The 17423-nt window shown below is 47.9% G+C and overlaps 1 protein-coding gene across 1 annotated transcript; it reads left to right on the top strand.

Annotated features, from left to right (window-relative positions):
* The first annotated feature begins 2442 nt into the window (after nt 1-2442).
* Nucleotides 2443-16702, top strand: LOC149451970 (uncharacterized). Its single transcript, XM_089689924.1, has 4 exons — nt 2443-2824; nt 12043-12163; nt 13778-13851; nt 14236-16702. The coding sequence occupies exons 1-4, from the start codon at nt 2509-2511 to the stop codon at nt 14511-14513; spliced, it is 789 nt and encodes a 262-aa protein (XP_089546050.1). The 5' UTR covers nt 2443-2508; the 3' UTR covers nt 14514-16702.
* The last annotated feature ends 721 nt before the right edge of the window (nt 16703-17423 follow it).

Genomic DNA, 17423 nt, shown 5'->3' with positions numbered 1-17423 from the left:
TTAAATACTGAAATGTGCACCTAAAACTGTTACTTTGTAACTTTTGGGAATGCCAGTGAAGGCTTGGCTGTGACAGTACATTTTGGATGTGGTGTCAGTGAATTTCAGTCTGGTGTGACTACAACAATCTGTAACACCCAGCAATGAGGAAATGTGATCTACATTCCTCAGATAATGGCGTCTATTACATAGAACTTTGCTCTCTGCAGATGAAGGTGGAGGACTCCTCCCTACATATGAGGAACTTCCTCATTCCAGAGATCTGCAGCTTTCTTTTTTGTTTTCCTGGAATTGGATCGGATTCTTGTCAATGTTCACCACCTAGTACCATCAGGGTGTATCTACCACGAGGCATGTGCCTTGGGTGGCAGTGTTCAGGCCAGTGGCGTACCATGCACGAGTGCAGAGTGTTTACAGAACAAGCGCCCCCGATATACTCTGCCCACCGATATACTCTGCCCCCCGATATACTCCGCCCCCCGATATACTCAGCCCCCATGGATGACACTGTCAGGGGCTACAGCTGTGACAGGGGTTAGGTGTCCTTTGCATACAGTGTCCCCTCTGCTGGCCCCGCCCCCTCCTGCCCCTTCACATGCCAGCTCACCCCCTAACCCCAGTTGGAGCCACTTCCCGGCAACCTGCTGTTCCCCTCCCCGGGGGGGCTGCATGGTGATCCCGCTTAGTCTGGTGAGTAGTGTGTCCCGGTGCCAAGGTGTTCTGCCCTGAGCCAGGCTCCCCCCCCCCCACCTCTGACAACTTCCCCGGGGTGTCTCAGCTGCTGCAGAACTTCTTGGAGAGGGAAGGGGGGGTCTGCTGGGTGTTGTAGTGCAGAGCAGTGATTGGCAGCTCTGGAGTTCCCAAACCCCATATATCACCCTAAACACTAACCCCCTCCCTGCCTCTCCACCCTAAACCGTAACTCCCTCTACCGCCTCTCCACCCTAAACTATAATCTCCTCCCCGCCTCTCCACCATAAACAATAACCCCCTCCCTGCCTCTCCACACTAAACAATAACCCCCTCTCCATCCTAAACAATAACCCCCTCCCTGCCTCTCCAACCTAAACAATAACCCCCTCCCTGCCTCTCCACCCTAAGCAATAACTCCCTAGCTGCCTTTCCACCCTAAACTATAATCCTGCTCCCCACCTCTCCTCCCCAAACAATAACCCCCTCCCCGCCTCTCCCCCCTAAATAATAACCCCTCCCTGCCTCACCACCCTAAAAAATAACTCCCTCCCCGCCTCTCCGCCCTTAAATGATAACCCCCTCACTGCCTCTCCATCCTAAACTATAATCTTCTCCCCACCTCTCTACCCCAAACAATAACCCCCTCCCCACCTCTCGACCCTAAGCACTAACTCTCTCCCTGCCTCTTCACCCTAAACAACAAGGTGAAGGTGGTTCAAGTACAGTTCTTAGGTGGAGGTGGGGTAGAAGTGAGTCTACAAATGGCGGTAAAGATACTGGAGAAGGTTCTATAAGACATGAGAGGTTTGATGAGCTTTACCAGAGAAGCTCACAGTTGTAGATGGACAGAGAAGGTCACAGTTGTAGATGGACAGAGAAGGTCACAGTTGAAGGTCACAGTTGCAGATGGACAGAGAAGGTCACAGTTGAAGGTCACAGTTGCAGATGGACAGAGAAGGTCACAGTTGAAGGTCACAGTTGCAGATGGACAGAGAAGGTTACAGTTGTAGATGGACAGAGAAGGTCACAGTTGAAGGTCACAGTTGCAGATGGACAGAGAAGGTCACAGTTGAAGGTCACAGTTGCAGATGGACAGAGGTCACAGTTGAAGGTCACAGTTGCAGATGGACAGAGAAGGTCTCAGTTGCAGATGGACAGAGAAGGTCACAGTTGCAGACGGACAGAGAAGGTCACAGTTGCAGATGGACAGAGAAGGTCACAGTTGAAGGTCACAGTTGAAGGTCACAGTTGCAGATGGACAGAGAAGGTCACAGTTAAAGGTCACAGTTGCAGATGGACAGAGAAGGTTACAGTTGTAGATGGACAGAGAAGGTCACAGTTAAAGGTCACAGTTGCAGATGGACAGAGAAGGTCACAGTTGAAGGTCACAGTTGCAGATGGACAGAGAAGGTCACAGTTGCAGATGGACAGAGAAGGTCACAGTTGCAGATGGACAGAGATATGTACAATGCCTTCTGCAACATGGAACCATTCTTCACAGTTTACTTTACTACTTTCATTTTGTCTGTTTGCCTTTTTTTTTTTTTATATCTGGACTTGTAAAATGTGTACTTTACACGTTATCTTTATATAGCACCATATTGGTTTCACCAGAACAGTTGACGTTCTGTTCCAGTCTCCGGAAGGTAGACCATATTTTCAGGTGCCTACGTGCCAACTGCTGATAGCCCTGTCCTGCTTGGACTGGAAATTCCTGACAATAACATCATAAAATATTACACCATCCCATTTCACAACGATATAAACAGTAAGAAGAGCAGAGAGGTGGCAGGACAGTGGACTACGAGCTCTGACATGGAAATTGACCGGCAGAAAGAATACATTTTGATGTATAGCCTCAATAACTGCCCTCATGGCAACCAGGGCTTCAGCCGGATTATCGTGCAGTTAATTGGCTATGCAGGACACGGAAAATCTTCCTTAATCAATTCCTGCAAACATGCTCTCTATGACAAAGAGTTCACCTTGTATGCTGAGGCTGGGACGGCAGACGGTGGGCTCACCATGGAGAGGAAATCGTATGTATTAACTGACACCATCATCATGGTGGACAACAGAGGATGCTCCACATTCAGCAGCACTGAAAGTGGTGAGATCTACGCCCAAGTAGGTGAGTCAGGTTTGGGGTTTGTTTAACCACTTTCCCTCCTGAGGATTTACCCCCCTTAACCACTTGCCTACCAGGCACTTCTACCCCCTTCCTTACCAGGCCAATTTTCAGCTTTCAGTGCTGCCGCACTTTGATTGACAATTGCGCGGTCATGCAACATTGTACCCATATGAAATTTTGATCATTTTTTTCTCACAAATAGAGCTTTCTTTTGGTGGTATTTAATCACCACTGGGCGCTTTACTTTTTGCGCTATAAATTAAAAAAAGTGCAAAAAATTTGAAAAAAAAAAAAAAGTTTATTTGTTTCTTTTATAAAATTTTTCAAACAGGTATTTTTTCTCCTTCACTGATTTGCGTTGATGAGGCGGCACTGATGGGCACTGATAGGCGGCACTGATGGGCACTGATAGGCAGCACTAAAGGGCACTGATAGGCAGTACTAATGAGGTGGCACGGATAGGCGGCACTGATAGACAGCACTAATTAGGGGTCACGGATAGGCGGCACTGATATGCAGCACTGATAGGCGGCACTGATAGGTGACACTGATGATGGGTACTGATAGACGGCACTGACTGGCATCACTTCTGGGCACTGACTGGCGGCACTGACTGGCACAACCCCTTGGCACTGACTGGTGGCACTGACTGGCAGCACTGCTGGGCTGCACTGGTGGGCGGCACTGGTGGGCAGCACTGGTGGGTGGGCACAGGTGGGTGGCACTGGTGGGCACAGGTGGGTGGCACTGGTGGGCACAGGTGGGTGGCACTGCTGGGCACATGTAGGTGGCACTTCTGGGCACAGGTAGGTGGCACTGCAGAGTGGCACAGGTGGGTGCACTGCTGGGCACAGGTGGGGGCACTGCTGGGCACAGGTGGGGGCACTGCTGGGCACGGGTGGGCGGGGCTAGTGGGTGCACTGCTGGGCGGAACTTGTGGGTGTCACTGCTGGGCACCGATCATCAGGGCACTGATCATCAGTGCCCTGATGATCGGTGCCGATCCCCGCTCTGACAACTGCCGGTTCTCGGCAGTACTTTCCTCACGATCTGACAGCGTGAGGAAAGTGCAGCCGAGAACCGGCACTTGCATTTCCCTGTGATCAGCGTGTCATTGGACACCGCTGATCACGTGGTAAAAGGCCAGTGGGCTCGGCCTTTCACCACATCTCCTGATCAGCTGTGTCCGTAGGACACAGCGATCACGGAGATCGCCGGGTGCGCGCCCCCTGGGGCGCGCAGGAGAGCGCGTTCTGGGAGGACGTCATATGATGTCCACTCAGAACTGGCCGGCCGCGGTGAAGCCGTCATTCGGCTATGCGCGGTCGGCAAGAGGTTAATGACCACGCCTCTTTTTGCTACTCAGCGCTGCACTAATGCAACTGATAATTTTGCGGTCATGCAATGCTGCACCCAAACAAAATTTACGTCCTTTTTTTCACACAAATAGAGCTTTCTTTTGGTGGTATTTGATCACCTGTGTGCTTTTTATTTTTCACGTTATAAAGAAAAAAAGGCCAAAAATTTTTGAAGAAAAACAATATTTTTTACTTTCAGCTATAAAAAATATATAGTAAACTCAAAGTTAGTTATAAATTTAGCCCAAAATGTATTTGGTAAAAAATTCCCAATAAGTATATATTGATTGCTTTGTGTGAAGTTATAGCGTCTACAAACTATGGTATAGATACTGCGGTATAGACACTGCAATTTACGCCATTTTTCTGCTATACAGCGCTGCGCTAGTTTAACGGACAATTGCACGGTCATGCAATATGGTACATAAATTAAATTTACATCCTTTTTTTCCCCACAAATTGAGCTTTCTTTCGGTGGTATTTGATCGCCTGTGCAGTTTTTATTTTTTGCGCTATAAAAAAAAAAATGCTGACAATTTTGAGGAAAAAAAACAATATTTTGGACTTTTTGCTATAAAACATGTCCAGTAAAAAAAAATTTAAAAATCAAATTTAGTCATAAATTTCTGACAAAATGCATTCTGCGACATGTCTTTGCTAAAAAAAAAACCCAATACGTGTAAATTAATTGGTTTACGTGAAAGTTATAGCGTTTACAAATGGCGGGAAAGATACCGGGATTTTTAGTTTTTTTTATACTAATAATGGCGGCGATCAGCGACTTATGGCGGGATTGCGGCGGACATTCTGACATTGGGGGGTACTGACTTGGGGTCACTGACATTCCCAGTGACACTAATACAGTGAACAGTGCAAAAAAAAAACACTGACACTGTACTAATGGCACTGGGGAGGAAGGGGTTAACTTTATTATTCAGGGAAGGGTTATCTGTGTGAGGGGAGTGTTTTACTAGGGGGCGGGGTGTGTACTGCAGGGAACACTGCTGATCGGGAGAGAGAAACTCTTCTGTCCCGATCAGCGTGTCCTGGAGCTGTCAGGGAACTGACAGAAAGCACAGCTACTGCAGCTGTCTGTCAGCAATTGCCGCCGATCGCCGGGACATAGCCGGTAACGACTGGCTGTGACCCAGCGACTGACATCCGCGGCTGTGATCAGCGGGACAGGTAGGGCGGTGGCGCGCCTCGCGCGTGCCCCCTACCTGTTTTAAAAACACACGTTTCAAAACGTGGTTTTGCCTGCCGCCGTATTTATATAGTGGCTGGGCAGCATGTGGTTAATACATTTGCTCTTATTCTTCAGACACGAATACTGAACCCATACAGAACCCATACAGAACCCATACATTTTTATTTGGACCAAATGTGACTTTCTTTACTTAAAGTGTAAGTAAACCTCCACTGGACACTTGTACCCACAGAGAAGCTTAGAATAAAGAGAAACTGTATACGCCGCCAGAACCCTTGATCCTGGACCTGGCGACACGGCAAATAAATTGGCAACTTCCGTCACAGAGGCACCGGCTAAGCGACACCAACAATTTTCCTTCTATGAAGCTCAGTAAGCTCTGACATGACTCCGTATTACTAGCAGTGCACACAGCGAATGAGGAAAGTGAGGCTTCTCATCTGTTAGCTAGGTGTCTCATCACACAGCGGAAGCAAAATAATGTTATATCACTTCCACTTTCACCACCAAACATGTTGTCACTTTCACACCTGCCAATCATGGAGTGTTTCCATTTCTTGTCTGACTCTTGCATATAGTTATGGTGATTAAAGGAAGCATATAAACCTAGGTGTCATCCATTCCATTCATACATCCATGTATACTCTCTACCAGTGGTCTCCAAACTGTGGCTTGGGGGCCAGATGTGGCCCTTTGCTTGATTTTTTCTAACCTTGGGGTACTATTCTTCCCACTGATGCCAATGGTGGAGTACAATTGCTCCAAATGACACCAACAACGGGACACTCTTCCTGCCACTAACACCAACAATGGGTCATGATTCCTCCAACTGATACCAACAATGGGATACCAATCCTCCCATTAAAACCAATGATGGGATATTGCTTACTTCCATGGAGGGCAGGACATTTTCTACTCCTACCAGCCACAGTCTAGCCCCTCATAAGCCTGAAGGACAGTAAACTGGCTAGAATGATTGGGGACCTCTGCTCTATATCCTAGGTCAGGGGTCAGCAGCCAGTAGATCATGATCTACCAGTAGATCTTGGCCAGGTGCCCAATATATGGTAGTATGGGCTTGCTGACCCGCCATCCCAGAGCGTAAAGGGACTACTTGTAAAGTTGGATCTGTAGTAGGGAGCGAGAGCCGCAGAAACCGATGTCTCCTCTGTAGTGCTGGCTCCTGTCCAATGAGAGTGATACCAACTGCACTCCACCTCTCATCCTGGCTAGTGGTCTCCAGAGTGGGGCCATCAGCAGGAAAGATCTTCAGGTCAGTATGAAGCAATACACTGGGCATAATAGTATAGGGCTGCTTTCACACTGATTCACTGCGGATTACCCACACCAAGGGTCAGGGGCGGACTGACAACTCATGGGGCCTCCAGGCAGTAGGGGTCCTTGCCCAAACTCAAAAAAACCTATGAAAAAGGTACCAGGGGCATCTCATGGGGCCCCCTACTGACCCCGGGCCCTCGGGCAGTGCCTGAGTTTCCAAATGGTCAGTCCGCCCCTGCTGAGGGTGCGGTGCAGTGCAGTGTTTCCCCGAAACTTTCCTGCGGGTTTGCTGTGCTTAGCCATAGACTTCTATCCTGAGGAAAGTGCACCCCGCCTGCAGGATATAATAGAAGTCTATGCCACAGTGCAGCTATCCCAGGAAAGTCGCAGATGCACTGCATCACTCCCGCAGTGCAGGTAAACCTCAGCCCATCAGTGTGAAAGCAGCCTTTTACAGTTCCCAGAACAGTTCAGTTCAGTTTAGAGGTGGGGGGTGGTAAAACTCCATAGTTAAGTTGAGTTTTTACCACTCCTGCCCCAACTGCACCCACTTTAGCTGCAGTGGTTGGGGGTGTACACATGTCCAGCCACAGCAGGAGTCATTCTTGTCATGGTTGGTGGGTGTAGCACCTGCCAAACATGACCCATTCAAATATATGAGGCCGCTCTGCAAGAGCCTTGCAACCTTACCTGCAGTACACCCTTGCCTGCTGCCTCAGGGGGTAGGGATTGGGGCTGGTAAGAGCGTTACTCAACCGCAGAGTTTTAGCCACCCCCCAACCTAATGTGTGAACAAGCCCTAGGGGTGCCACTGTGGAATGCAACTAAAGGCTTATTCACAAGTGCAGCAGGCATTGCTACTCCTCTGAAAAGCGATCGGAGTGTGTTTGACAGGTGGCGAGGAGGCAATATGTTTTAAACCCATGAAGGCCGTACAATGCATGTGACTCTGACATGGTAGTACAGCAATTAGAGGTTTATATCAGATGTGAGGACTGTGCCAGTGATCTTTGACCTCTCCCATGTTCAGGTAGATCTCCAGCTCTTTAAGGTTGTCTCCCCCTGCCCTAGGTGATTCCTCTGTAGAAATGTAACCACTTCTGGCAGGCGGGGGGACGTCACTCCCGAGTGGGATAAGAGAGTACCCTCCTGGCCGTATTATTGCAATGGGCTGGGAAGCGGTTGAACACATTTTGCACCGAGCACATTATTTCCAAGGGCATTGTCTTGGACGATGAGGAATGTTGCAGAGCGGACTGGTTTTTATGACATGCACAGTTTTATCTGAACTTGTATTTGGATATAACAGATTAGGAGAGTTAAGCTCCATGTACATTGGAGTGTTTTTCTGCTGCCAGAATACTTGTCACTGAAATGAATAAACGCCCGGGCACTATACTATACTTAGGCACGTTTAGACACATTTACACGCCTTTTTTACCACGTTTAGCCTTTTTTTGCCCAGAATGTTCCTCTCCTGAACATGATTCTTCTGCTTGCTGGAGAGGGACGTTCAACTGGCCCTAGACTCTGCTGCTGTTAAACTCATAAAAGTCTATGGGGTTGATTTACTAAAAGCAAATAGACTGAGCACTTTGCAAGTGCAGTTGCTCCAGAGCTGAGTAAATGAGCGGAAGCTCTGCTGACTTCCATCATCCAATCATGTGCAAGCAAAAATGCTGTTTTTTTAGACAGATCCCACCTAGTCCCCATGCCACGCCTTCTTCCATTTCTTCTTCTGGGGGCGGTGCTGCCCCCCTGAAAAAAGCCACCCTAGGCAAATGCCTTTTTTGCCTTGTGGTAAATACTCCCCTGAAGTCATGTTTATGAGCAAAGGTGTGCATGAGGCTTTATGATTCCAATGTATCATTTGTGATAATAATTGCTGATTTTTTTTAAACACATAAGGGTTGATTTACTAAAGGCAAATAGATTGTCCACTTTGGAAAGTGCAGCTGCGCTCTGCAAGAGCAGTAGCTCCAGAGCTTAGTAAATGACTTCCATCATCCAATCATGTGCGAGCAAAAAATATATATTTTTAATTCTCCTGGCATGTGATTGGGTATTCTTTGCAAAGGGAAGCTTCACCTCACTTACTGAGCTCTGGAGAAACTGCACGTGCAGAGCGCACAGTCTATTTGCCTTTAGTAAATCAACCCCATAGGCTTTTATTGAGTTGAGTTCGGGGGCTTTGGCAAAAAAAAAAAAGGCCAAAAGCTCCAACACTCATTCAGTGGTGTATTTAGGTTTTGTGCTGAACTGGGCAACACAAAAATCGGTCGCACCCCCCCCCCTCCCAGAGAGAGCCTGACACTAACCAACACCCCCCCCCCCTCTCCACTCCTACCCAAGAGAGCCTTCCACTACCACCACCCTCCATACATTGGACACCCCCCCCCCACAGAGAGAGCCTGACACCAACCAACACCACCCCCTCTCCACCCCTACCCGAGAGAACCTTCCACTACCATCACCCTCCATACATCAGACACCCCCCCCCATGGAGAGAGCCTGACACCAACCAACACCACCCCCCCTCCACCCCTACCCAAGCGAACCATCTACCACCACCCTCCATACACCGGACACCCCCCCTCTGCAGAGAGAGCCTGACACCAACCAACACCCCCCCCTCCACCCCCTCCACCCCCTCCACCCCTACCTGAGACAGCCTTCCATTACCACCACGCTCCATACAGCGGACACCCCCCCCTCCACTGCCTCCACCCCTACCCGAGAGAGCCTTCCACTACCACCATCCTCCATACTTCGGGCACCCCCCCCCCCACGGAGATAGCCTGACACCAACCAACACCAGCCCCCCCTCCACCCCTACCCAAGAGTGCCTTCCATTACCACCACCCTCCATACACCAGACACCCCCCCCCCTCTGCAGAGAGAGCCTGACATTTACCAACACCTCCCCCCTCCACCCCTACCTGAAAGAGCCTTCCATTACCACCACCCTCCATACACCAGACACCCCCCTCTGCAGAGAGAGCCTGACATCAACCAACACCGCCCCCCTCCACACCCTTCACTCCTACTCGAGAGAGCCTTCCACTACCACCACCCGCCATACACTGGACACCCCCACCCCCCAGTGAGATATAAAGACACTCACCTTCACAGCTTCGGACATCCCTTGGAATGAGAGTTGGGCTCTGCATACAGCATCAAGCAGACCAGAGCTTCTCTCAGATCCCACCTGGTCCCCATGCCACGCCTTCTTCCATTTCTTCTTCTGGGGGGCGGTGCTTCCCCCCTGAAAAAAGCCACCCTAGGCAAATGCCTTTTTTGCCTTGTGGTAAATACTCCCCTGAAGTCATGTTTATGAGCAAAGGTGTGCATGAGGCCTTATGATTCCAATGTATCATTTGTGATAATAATTGCTGATATTTTTTAATTACATAAGGGTTGATTTACTAAAGGCAAATAGATTGTCCACTTTGGAAAGTGCAGCTGCGCTCTGCAAGAGCAGTAGCTCCAGAGCTTAGTAAATGACTTCCATCATCCAATCATGTGCGAGCAAAAAATATATATTTTTAATTCTCCTGGCATGTGATTGGGTATTCTTTGCAAAGGGAAGCTTCACCTCACTTACTGAGCTCTGGAGAAACTGCACGTGCAGAGCGCACAGTCTATTTGCCTTTAGTAAATCAACCCCATAGGCTTTTATTGAGTTGAGTTCGGGGGCTTTGGCAAAAAAAAAAAAGGCCAAAAGCTCCAACACTCATTCAGTGGTGTATTTAGGTTTTGTGCTGAACTGGGCAACACAAAAATCGGTCGCACCCCCCCCCCTCCCAGAGAGAGCCTGACACTAACCAACACCCCCCCCCCCTCTCCACTCCTACCCAAGAGAGCCTTCCACTACCACCACCCTCCATACATTGGACACCCCCCCCCCCCACAGAGAGAGCCTGACACCAACCAACACCACCCCCCCTCCACCCCTACCCGAGGGAACCTTCCACTACCATCACCCTCCATACATCAGACACCCCCCCCCCCATGGAGAGAGCCTGACACCAACCAACACCACCCCCCCTCCACCCCTACCCGAGATAGCCTTACACTACCGCCATCCTCCATACACCGGACACCCCCCCTCCGCAGAGAGAGCCTGACACCAACCAACACCCCCCCCCTCCACCCCCTCCACCCCTACCTGAGACAGCCTTCCATTACCACCATGCTCCATACAGCGGACACCCCCCCCACTCCCTCCACCCCTACCTGAGAGAGCCTTCCACTACCACCATCCTCCATACTTCGGGCACCCCCCCCCCACGGAGATAGCCTGACACCAACCAACACCAGCCCCCCCTCCACCCCTACCCAAGAGAGCCTTCCATTACCACCACCCTCCATACACCAGACACCCCCCCCCCCCCTCTGCAGAGAGAGCCTGACATTTACCAACACCACCCCCCTCCACCCCTACCTGAGAGAGCCTTCCATTACCACCACCCTCCATACACCAGACACCCCCCCCTCTGCAGAGAGAGCCTGGCATCAACCAACACCGCCCCCCCTCCACACCCTCCACTCCTATTTGAGAGAGCCTTCCACTACCACCACCCGCCATACACTGGACACCCCCACCCCCCAGTGAGATATAAAGACACTCACCTTCACAGCTTCGGACATCCCCTGGAATGAGAGTTGGGCTCTGCATACAGCATCAAGCAGCCCAGAGCTTCTCTCAGATCCCACCTGGTCCCCATGCCACGCCTTCTTCCATTTCTTCTTCTGGGGGGCGGTGCTGCCCCCCTGAAAAAAGCCACCCTAGGCAAATGCCTTTTTTGCCTTGTGGTAAATACTCCCCTGAAGTCATGTTTATGAGCAAAGGTGTGCATGAGGCCTTATGATTCCAATGTATCATTTGTGATAATAATTGCTGATTTTTTTTAAACACATAAGGGTTGATTTACTAAAGGCAAATAGATTGTCCACTTTGGAAAGTGCAGCTGCGCTCTGCAAGAGCAGTAGCTCCAGAGCTTAGTAAATGACTTCCATCATCCAATCATGTGCGAGCAAAAAATATATATTTTTAATTCTCCTTGCATGTGATTGGGTTTTCTTTGCAAAGTGAAGCTTCACCTCATTTACTAAGCTCTGGAGCAACTGCATTTTCAAAAATGCCCAGTCTATTTGCCTTTAGTAAATCCCCCCATAGTGTGATATTTATTAAATCTGAGAACAGTCGGAGTGCTGGGCTAGACACTCACAGCATCTGTTCATCATCATCACTGATAATAAGCACAGCGGCTTAGTTTAGGTTCGGTATGATAGGAAACGAGGAGGTAAATAAAGTTTTGACAGAATAATGTCATCCTTCAGCATTCAGAATTTCAGATTATCTGTTTTCGCAGCTGACTTTCTCCCTCTGGACCAGAAAGTGGAGTGGACGGCCAACTATGATGAGATGATAGATCGCCTGAAAATGAATAATTCAACCTCCGCCAACATTATTGTACCCGTCTTTGTCTATAGGTAAGATCACGCTCCAAGCATGGCGGAGGGTCAGGGTGGACAGGCATTTTGGCGTTCACAGAAAACCATACTGGGGAAAGTCACATGAAGAAGCATTTTGGAAAATGGTTGGAGCTTGTTTGGGAAAAGCCCTCTTCTCCCTTGGGTTAGGTTCTTGTATTTGTGTTCTCTGGAGTTTTTGTACTGCAATAAATACACTCACCGGCCACTTTATTAGGTCCACCTGTTCAATTGCTTGGTAATGCAAATTGCTGATCAGCCAATCACATGGCAGCATTTAGGCATCTAGACGTGGTGAAGACGACTTGCTGAAATTCAAACTGAGCATCAGAATGGGGAAGAAAGGGGGTTTAAGTGACTTTGAACTTGGCATGGTTGTTGGTGCCAGATGGGCTGGTCTGAGGCTTTCAAAAACTGTTGATCTACTGGGATTTTCCTGCACAACCATCTCTAGGGTTTACAGAAAATGGTGTGAAGAAGAGAAAATATCCAGTGGGCGGCAGTTGTATGGAGGTCAAAGGAGAATGAGCAGACTGGTTCCAGATGATAGAAAGACAACAGTAACTCAATTAAGTACTCATTACAACCAACATATGCAGAATACCATCTCTGAACACACAACATGTCCAACCAAGCAGATGGTCTACACCAGCAGAAGACCACACCGGGTGCCACTGCTGTCAGGTAAGAGCAGAAAACGGAGGCTACAATTCGCACAGGCTCACCAAAATTGGACAAGAGAAGACTGGAAAATCTTGCCAGGTGTGATGTGTCTGGATTTCAGCTGTGACGTTCAGATGGTAGGGTCAAAATTTGGTGCAAACATCATGAAAGCATGGATCCATCTTGCCTTATATCAATGATTCAGGCTGGTGGTGGTGTAATGGTGTGGGGGATCCATCCTGCCTTGTATCAATGGTTCAGGCTGGTGTTGGTTGTGTCATGGTGTGGTGGATCCATCCTGCCTTGTATCAACGGTTCAAGCTGGTGGTGGTGGTGTCATGGTGTGGGGGATCCATCCTGCCTTGTATCAATGGTTCAGGCTGGTGTTGGTTGTGTCATGGTGTGGTGGATCCATCCTGCCTTGTACCAACGGTTCAGGCTGATGGTGGTGGTGATGTCATGGTGTGGTGGATCCATCCTGCCTTGTATCAATGGTTCAGGCTGGTGGTGGTGTCATGGTGTGGGGGATCCATCCTGCCTTGTATCAATAGTTCAGGCTGGTGGTGGTGTAATGGTGTGGGGGATCCATCCTGCCTTGTATCAATGGTTCAGGCTGATGGTGGTGGTGATGTCATGGTGTGGTGGATCCATCCTGCCTTGTATCAATGGTTCAGGCTGGTGGTGGTGTCATGGTGTGGTGGATCCATCCTGCCTTGTATCAATCGTTCAGGCTGGTGGTGGTGGTGTAATGGTGTGGGGGATATTTTCCTTTCACTAGCAAGGTGTACCTAATAAAGTGGCTGGTGAGTGTATATTACATTAAATAAACATACAAAATAATATACATGCCTGGAATGGGTTACCAAATGCATCCCCTTCTGTATACTGTGTTCATTGAATTTGCTCATTTATTTGCAAATTTGACAAATATTTTTTTTCCATGTGTTCAAGTGCCAAGAAAGATCTGGCCAATACAGAGATGGAGGAGATAAAAACCCTCTTGAAAAACTGCCGCGATCTGACAGGTAAAGCAAAACAATTATTCAGTTAAAGAGAAACTGAATTGTAAAAGATGTGAAAAAAAGAAACAGAGATGGACAATTTGTATTTACTGTAAAGTATTTTCATCTCCATTCCTGGAAAGTTGATGTGATTTCAAGAAACCCTCCATTTTATATTACCACTTCTTTTTCAAACCTAACAAACAATATATGGGGAATCGGAGATTGTCCATTCATACAGGCAAAGATGGATGGCCATTCAATGACTGATGGCTAGTTGTGGCATCACAGAGCTTGCAAAGGGAAGATTTTTGTCAAGCACATTTTGCAGTGAAGTGGTGGGGTAGTAGTAGTAGTAATTGGGGGTAGAAGATAATTTTTCTTCATTTATTTCTTTTTCTTCCACAGGAATCTTCCCCATCGTCGTCATCACCCACAAGACCAGCGGGAATATCACCAAACTGAGGGATACGTTTGAAGGAATGGGGGCAGAAGAGATAATATTAGTAGAGAATTACACTCCTGAGGACCATCTGAAAACTCGCGGCAAGCACACGCAATTCCTCAAACTGATTCACAAAGTCTTAGAAGATGTCAACTTCCGCATGAAAGAAAAGCGAGACCCAATCAGCGAGCTGGATGAGAGGAGGAAGTTCTTGTTGAAGTTTTTGCATGCCAGAACCTAGATTTAATAATGGTGGTCTGCATCTGCTTGTCTGGAAAGATGTATCTTATGTCTATCATTTGGTATTTATTTGGCACGTTGATGATTAATCACTAATGATACTGGCAGTTTCTGCAGAGCAATCCCTATTCAGTGAATATCTGGCAGAAGGAGGATTTTTTGAATTTGGGATCAATCAACAATAGAGACTGTTAGGCCTGGATTTGTAGTCTGTATATAGGAACTATGCAAAGAACAACAGCAGAACCTCCAGATATGAGATAGATTTCACATGTGGCAGGGGCACATGCACCCAGGGGCGGACTGACCATTTGGAAACTCGGGCACTGCCCGAGGGCCCGGGGTCAGTAGGGGGCCCCATGAGATGCCCCTGGTACCTTTTTTATATTCTTTTTTGAGTTTGGGCAAGGACACAGGGGCCCCATGATCCCCTTTTCCCAGGGGGCCCCATGAGTTGTCAGTCCGCCCCTGCATGCACCCTGGGTGACTGTTACTCCTACAACTGAAAAACAACACTAATAGAAGCAACAAAGTAACAACTTCTATTAAAGTGGCAGTAAACTCCCTCGGGTGAATTCTACCTATAGGTAAGCCTGTAATGAGACTTACCTATAGGTACGGTAAATATCTCCTGAACATGCAACGTTAAGAGATATTTTCTCTGGCAGCAGCCGGTGACATCGCTGGCACATGCTCTCTGAAGGAATGGCACATGTATACCGTAAAGAATGACTCCCGTGTGCATTCATGGGACTGATGTTGTTGTGTCTCGGCCATTCGTGCCTTAGAAGCCCAAAAACTTGGAAAGGAAGCCCGGGTGCAGATGAAGGCAGCTACAGTGGTGACAGCGCGCTGCTGGAGGGCTTGATTTTCAGGCAAGTCTGTCATAATGTGCTAGTATGCAGTGGTGAGGCCCAATTTTTTTTTCTCCCTTGGTTTACTCCCGCTTTAAAGGGAAACTATATAGGACTGTTTTTTAGGTGTATATAATTTTAAATTGTTGTTTTATATCTGCACTCTTCTTTTTTTGAGTATATACAGTATTTCTTTTACAAAAAGGGGCACTGCTGGACCCTGGCATCCAGGTCACATTCTCCTGATTTTTTACTAGGTCCCCCAAGTTCTTTCAAAGTAGTTATTGCTACCCTAACAAGGACCATATAGACAAATATACTTCTATCTTTGCTCCAGAACTGCCCATTACACATTTTTATTTGTGGTTAAATTTTCAGGACAAGATTTTGTGGGCCTATGGGGAGGTGCAGTGTGGTATGGGCAGTAAATACACAGAGTATGGTTGCAGTAAAACTTGGAACTTGTATTGAACAGAATGCCAATGTTACAAACACCGTAGTGGAAGAGTGCTGCTAGGGAAATAACTCACAGTTCAATGTAGTCAAAGATGTGGCTGAAGAGAGGTGCCAACAGCATCTATTTCAGAGGGAGGAGTGTGGCTTGGCCGGTCCGATCCCAAGAGGGGAGACTGCTTCCAGGTTGGCAAGTCCCTAGACTTTCCCCTCTCATCAGTAACAGCATCTATTTCAGAGGGAGAAGTGTGGCCTGGCCGGTCCGATCCCAAGAGGGGAGACTCCTTCCAGGTTGGCAAGTCCCTAGACTTTCCCCTCTCATCAGTAACCTTTCCCTACTGCTAGTTACTCTCCCTAGCAAGTGGGGTCTCTCTCCCTCCTCTAGCCACCCACAAAAATGCATACCAAAAACCCAGGGGCAGGGACTTAATTAGACCCTGCTGATCCAAGATGGTCATCAAAGGTCACTTGGCTTCAGTGTACCGAACTGGAACGCTGTTGAATTGACCGAGGAAACCACAGAGAAAACATGCTTCCCTTGGAATTCCTCTCCAGGCTATGGTACCACTCAGACGAGCAGTGGAGAAAACAGAGTGCACCCGCCTACAGGTCTACCACCTTCTTCTCCATCCAAGCAGTAGTACAGCTACACCCACCTTAATCCTGAACTTTGCTTGTAATGTTTTGGTATCTGGCTCATCTTTTCTCACACCTCCACCAGTAACTGTGTTTTTCCAAGTGAGAAGTCTTTAGAATTATATTTTGTTGGTTAGATCATTTAAATTGGAATTAGAAAATTGAATGTTTTTCAAAAAAGGAATTTCTAGGCTTCTGTGTTTACCTGGACTTCATAACGAGTCAGTAAAACACCAATGTGTTCCAATATACTTTTGTGTGTCCTTTTGTGTGTCCTAGTTGTCTGGGGTTACTATAATCAACAATCCAAGAACTGATAGAGGAATTGTAAGGGAGAACAGCAAGAAAGGGGAAAGAGTCCCAAGAGAGGGAAGACATCATAAAGAATGGAAAACAAAAGAGAAGATAGGACAGAGTGAGAAGATACAGCCTTGCCTTTTATAATGTTATGTTTCAAGCACTACTACAAATCGATTTTAAGCATCCAGGGGAGCCCCCTGGTCTTTCAGGACCCTAGAAAGCCCCCTATTTCAAAACTCCTAAGTGGTACTACTCATGGTTTTTGAATATACACTAACCAGCCACTTTATTAGGTCCACCTGTTCAATTGTTTGGTAACACAAATTGCTAATCAGCCAATCACATGGCAGCAACTCAATGCATTTAGACATCTAGACGAGGTGAAGACGACTTGCTGAAGTTCAATCCGAGCATCAGAATGGGGAAGAAAGGGGGTTTAGGTGACTTTGAATATGGCATAGTTGTTGGTGCCAGACGGGCTAGTCTGAGTATTTCAAAACCTGCTGATCTTCATGCAAACCATCTCTAGGGTTTACAGAGAATGGTCCAAAAAAGAGAAAATATCCATTGGTGTTGGCGAAAATGCCTTGTTGATGTCAGAAATCAGAGGAGAATGGACAGGCTGATTGCTGCGACATTCAGATGGGTTTACAGAGAATGGTCCAAAA

This window comes from Staurois parvus, unplaced genomic scaffold (genome assembly GCF_062004578.1).
Source record: "Staurois parvus isolate SC_StPar_1 unplaced genomic scaffold, SC_StPar_1.0 ptg000503l, whole genome shotgun sequence".
Lineage (NCBI taxonomy): Eukaryota > Metazoa > Chordata > Amphibia > Anura > Ranidae > Staurois > Staurois parvus.
This window is presented reverse-complemented; position numbering and strand designations above follow the sequence as displayed.